This window comes from Arachis ipaensis, chromosome B08 (assembly GCF_000816755.2).
Source record: "Arachis ipaensis cultivar K30076 chromosome B08, Araip1.1, whole genome shotgun sequence".
NCBI classification, from domain to species: Eukaryota; Viridiplantae; Streptophyta; class Magnoliopsida; order Fabales; family Fabaceae; genus Arachis; species Arachis ipaensis.
In genome coordinates, this window is record NC_029792.2 from 115,061,751 (window position 1) to 115,067,896 (window position 6,146).

At 30.6% G+C, this 6,146-nt stretch overlaps 1 protein-coding gene across 1 annotated transcript in view; it reads left to right on the forward strand.

Annotated features, from left to right (window-relative positions):
• Positions 1–1,012, forward strand: part of LOC107613521 (pyridine nucleotide-disulfide oxidoreductase domain-containing protein 2) — an 8,916-nt gene extending 7,904 nt beyond the window's left edge. The window contains exons 14-15 of the mRNA XM_016315564.2: positions 377–443; positions 654–1,012. Of these exons, the coding sequence (XP_016171050.1) occupies positions 377–443; positions 654–786 (200 nt within the window). The 3' untranslated portion in view covers positions 787–1,012. The remainder of the gene's footprint in view (positions 1–376; positions 444–653) is intronic.

Below are 6,146 nucleotides of genomic sequence, written 5' to 3' on the forward strand. Positions count from 1 at the left end.
TAGAAACTTATTTCATATTATATGTACTTTTTATTTTGAGTTAAACATAATTTTAACTTCCACTAGGTAACTTATATATTTTATTTTAAGGGTAGTTTTGGAAATGGAATTGAACACCAAAGAATATTAATGAACTAGTATATATAATGGGAATTGGTCGATATAGATATAGACAATATAATTGTTTTCTAGGTAGGTATAGACGTATAGTGTAGATTATGGCGAAAGAAAAGATGATTACAAAGACTTAAGAGTGATATATACAATCAGGAGAGAACAAAGGAAACATCAATTATTCAGTGTTTCGCAATGCCTCCCTGTATAACCGTTGTGGCTGGTAACTTTATTTTCACCCCTCTTATTTTATTTTCGGCAGGAGGGAACATATTTCATGGTGCCATGGGATTGGATTCTCTTTTCCTCATGCGACCTGTTAAAGGATGGTAAAATAATCTTTACTGCTTTGTGATATTAATTGTTTCTTTTTTCCTTCAACATTCAGATTGCATTTGGTTAGTGTCTATGGACACAAATTTTGTCTTTTAAGTGTTTTATCTCAACCTTTCGTTTATTCCAAACACATCCTGATTACAACTGTAGCATGCTTCCCCTATACATAATTACGTGAGTGTTTTCTTTGCTTTGGCACTTAGGTCGAATTATAAGACTCCGCTTCAGGGGTTATACTTATGTGGAAGCGGGGCACATCCTGGCGGTGGCGTAATGGGGGCACCAGGACGTAACGCCGCTCGATTAGTACTTCAAGATCTTAAGAAAACTACGTAAGGTTGAGGTGGTAGTGATTACATGGCAGCGATGAGGTTCATTTGTCTTAATTGGTGCCTTTGAGCTGGTATGTATGTTTTTGATAGAAGAAACTTCAAATAAATGAAGCAGCTTCCACCAAGTATTCTTCCAATGTGTTGGATAGAATCATATTTGTTAACCTTTGCGTTAACTCATAAATCTATGAGCTTATTATTGAGAAATGTTTGCATCCTTTTACATCGTATTTGATGTGTTCTAAAATTATTTGCAAATACTAATTTTTTTATTTATAATGCTTAAAATTTATATAAAAATATTCGAAGAGTGCTTTTGAATTATTTTGGATTACGCATTAAATGTGTTTAAAAAACGTAGAAGTATTTTTTTTAAATGGACAAGCAAGTAAAATATGTTGTAAAATAAATAAATAGAACAGATAGAATAGATATGAAATAGAAAAGTAGGAATAAAGGACTCTAGTATTAATATTCTCTAATATAAGTATTTCAATAATAGAGATTTTATATCTGGTTCTCAATAATACTATTTCATGTACATATATTATTTATAAGAGTAAAAGTATACGTTTTCACTGCTTGTTTGTTTTTGTGTCTTAGATTATATGGCAGGCTTTATTTATATATGTGAAAAGCCATCTTTTTTCTAACCTTATTAATGTTGAGTCGATCATGAAAATCTTGAGCAGCCCATCTTTGAAAATTTGAGCTGCTCAAATTGTTTTGAATGGTTGAAGAAGTCATGGATTATTAAGTGATGGATATTTATATTACAACACTCTTTTTGGAGGTCCATTGAGATGATGTCTCATTAAAATATTGTTAAAAAAAATTAATAGAAAAAATTTTAGTGAGAAAAAAGAATATAACATTTTTTGTGATGAGGACTATCTCGTAAAAAAACTGTCAAAAAAGTTCCAATAGGAATAAAAACCTGATCAAGAAAAAAAAGAGTACAGTCTCTTTTTTTGGTAGCATTATTTAAGATTTTGAAATCGACGCATCCCTATTTGATGTATCAATCATTTAAAGGGTAATCTTTAAAGTAACTTTGTGAATAAATCTGTCAGATTATTGTTTGAGCGAATCAGTTAGATATCAATTAGTCCTTGATTTTGAAAGTCATGAGTATAAAAGAATTTAGAAAAAATATGCTTTGTTCTATTACTTTTGATGTATCCACCTTTAAGTTGAGCAACACATGCTGTATTATCTTCCAACAAAATAGTTGAAGTTATTTTCCGATCAATCAATCCACATGATATAATATATTGAATCAAACATCTGAACCAAAAATACTTGCGACTTGTTTCATGTATCACAAGTATTTCATTATGATTAGAAGATGCTGTTGTTATGATCTATATGGTGGATTTCCATGATATAGTTGTATCACCGTATGTAAATAGATCTCTTGTTTGAGATCTTCTTTTGTGTGGATCAGATAAATATCCTATATCTACATAGCTAACTAACTGTGACTTAGATTCATATGGATAAAGTAGTCTCATTAACTATTCCGTGAAGGTATCGAAAAATTTGTTTGACTTCATTCCAATGTCTTTTGGTTGGAAAAGAATTATTCCTTGCTAATAATTTTAAAGCGAATGATATGTTTGGTCGAGTATTATTAGCAAGATATGTTATTGCTCCAATGACACTAAGATATGATACTTCAGGAGAAAGGATTTTTTCATTTTCTTCTTTAGGACATAATTGATCATTTTTCACATCCAAAAATCTTACGATCATTGGAGTACTTAATGGATGTGACTTATCCGTATATAATCCCTTCAAGATATTTTCTGTATAAATTGTTTGATGAATAAAAATTCCATTGTTTGTATGTTTAATTTGTAGGCCAAGACGAAATTTAATCTTTCCAAAATATTCTTCTTTTAGAGCTTTTCTAATTGTTGGAATCCCTTTATGAGTTCTAATGATATAATCATCAACGTACATAACAATTAAAATGAATTCCGATGCAAATTTCTTTAAGTAAACACATTGATAAATATCATCATTCTTGAATCCCTTTTTCGTCAGATACTCAGTGAGACGATTATATCATATTCGTCCAGATTGTTTTAGACCATATAAAGATCTTTGCAATTTGACAAAGTATAATCGCTGAAAATATTCATTAGACGGTTTAGATATCTTTAGTTCTTCAAGGATTTTCTTATAGATATCAAGATTTAATTATCTGTATAAATAAGATGTCACCACATCTATTAGATGCATATCTAGCTTATAGTATGCAGATAAACTAATTAAATAACACAATATAATTACATCCACTGCATGAAAATATGTTTCTTCATAATCTATATTAGGTCATTGTGAAAAACTTTATGCTACAAGTTGAACATTGTAGCGTACAATTTCATTTTTCTCATTTCGTTTTCTCATAAATACGCATTTCTATCCAATAGGTTTTACATCTTTTGGTCTACGGAATACAGATCGAAAGACATCATGTTTTGCAAGTGAGTCTAACTCAACCTTCATAGATTCTTCCCATTTCGGCTAATCATTTCTTTGTCAACATTCCTCAATTGTTCTTGGCTCAGAGTCCTTATTTTCATGCATGATGTGTAATGTCACATTATATGCAAATATTTCATTGACAATTATTTTTTTTTCGGTTCCATTTTTTATTGCAAAGATATAATTTATTTAGATCTCATAATTTTCACAATTTTTTGAGTTTTCAAGTACCTGAACCACTGAATGTCTTCTGGTATTAAAACTATATCAGAATTTTGGAAAACTACTGATGTCTTTTCTATGTCTTTAACTTTTTTAGTAGGATTAGTATTTGCCTCTATAATACCAAATGCCTCTTTTTTTTTCAGGATTTTTATTTTTCGAATCGATTGATCTTCCACACTTTTGGTGTGTATTTGTTTCAGTAGCTATTTATCCAATTGGAACGTCAATTCGAATTGGGAAATTTTCAACTAGTATATAGAATTTGGTTATCCTTTTTGTATCAAAAAATACATCAGGCAATTCATTTACTATTCTTTACAAAAGTATAATCTTTTGAACTTCTAGTTCACATAGTCTTGATCGAGGATCTAGATGTATCAACGATGATGCATTCTAATTAAGTTCTTTCTCAGGGGGTTTATTCTCTCTTCCCAATGTTGTAAATATTGATTCATCGAAATAACAATCTACAAATCGAGCTTTAAACACATCTCCTATTTGTATATCAAGATACCTTACTATAGAGGGAGAATCATATTCAACATAAATTCTCAATTTTCTTTGATGTCTCATTTTGGTGTGATAAGGTGAGGCAATTGGAACATATATCACATATTCAAATATTCTCAAATAAAAAATAGTTTGCTAAAAACTAATTGTAGGGGAGAGAATTAGTGATAACTTGTTGGCCTCAAATGAGTAAGTGTTATGGCAAGTAAAATCTCACGCCCCAAACAAAATGAGAAGATTTGTTTTAAAAAATAAGGGTCTAGCAATTAATTTGAGACATTTAATAAGTGATTCTAGTAGTCTATTTTGTGTGTAAATATGAGCTACTGGATATTCAACACTTACTCCATTGGCCATATAATATGCATCAAAAGTTTGGAAAGTGAATTCACGAGTATTATCAAAGCAAATTGTTTTGATTAGATTTTAAGAAAAATGTGTTTTTAATTGATTTATTTAAGTAAGTAATCTCACAAATGTCAGGTTGTGAAAACACAATAAGTATACATATGACCATCTCGAAAATGTGTTTAATAGAATCATAAAATATCTAAAAAATTTACCTGATGGATGAATTGGTCAGCATATATCTCCTTGAATTCTTTAAAAAAAATTCAAGAGACTCAAATCCAATCTTTATTGGTGATGACCTTATAATTAACTTTCTTTAAGAACGTGCAATGTTAATAATTATAAATGAACTTGCATCACTTCATATGGACTAGAATCTTCATGAAGAGCATTGAACTCCAAATGGTCAAAGAATTAATAAAACAAGATTTTAATTGAATATAACAATTATCAATTTGCTGAATTTGCTAGAAGCTAATCGTGTTGGAAGTTTGAAGAACTATAAAAAATGTTCAAGGACCTTTGCCACCTAAGGTGTTTAGTTATTAAACTAAGAATGATGACAATTTAGCTTTATCACTTTAGTACCACCTCAATCTAAGTATGCAAGTTAAACAAGACATATTACTTCCTAATACAAATTGTCATATCTCAAAGTTACCGGTGGATACTAGCACTTTGAAAAGTCAAAACCAACATCCAATATGAAGTAATACTCTTCATCAGTAATCGTCGCTAACACAAGTACAACTAAGCTTTAGTTAGAAAAATTATCATTTTAGTATGAAGTATTGCTTATATAAAAGCACATAGACCAAATGTATTATGTGTGTTCCATAAAATAAAAATGTGTTTTGAGAATTGAAAAGTGCTCTTTCGTTTTTTTATTTTATTAGTGTTAATGAGTTTGAGTGATGAAAAATATGGTAGTGTCATTTATGTGAGTTAGTGATATTAGGCCAATAAATTGTGGATATTATACTTACATTTGGTATTAGAACTAGTTAATCCTGCACCAAGTCTTTGAGAATTTGTGAAGTGTAGGAGAGTTCTCACATAGTTGTTTATTCATAGAGTCAATATGACAAACACTTTCAATGTTGTGTGGTCCGGTCCCAAATTAGATGAAAACCTCAATTATAGTTATTAGGAGACTTTGATGTCTATTCATTTGAAGGCTTAAAACTTGTGGAATTATATTGAATCGAGTTTGCAAGGAGCAGATGCTTTCCAATAGAGGAAAGATCAATTGGCTTTATCTCAAATTCATCAAGGTGTAGATTATACAGTGTTTGACAAAATAGAAAATGCCTAAAGTGTAAAAGAAGCATGGACTATGTTGAAGCTGTCGTACAAAGGCGTAGATAATGCTCAGAAAGCAAAGCTACAGTCTTTGAGAAGAGAGTATGAAAGGTATGAAATGTCTAGATCAGAAACCATTGAGCAATACTTTTCTCGTGTTACAGATCTTGTCAATAAGATGAGAGTCTATGGAAAAGATATGTCCGATAACAAAGTGGTGAAAAAATTCTTCGCACCATACCGATGAAGTATGATCATGTGGTGACTACAATACTAGAGTCCCACGATATGGATACCATGACGATTGCGGAGTTGCAAGGAACCATGAAAAGCCACATCAGCAGAATATTGGAGAAATCAGAAAAATCAACTGAAGAAGCCCTGAAAAGCTAGGTGAATTTAAACAGTATTGCAGAATCAAACCATACACAAGAAGGACGAGGTCGTGGTTTCAATTTTCAAAGTAGAGGCAGAGGAAGTTTT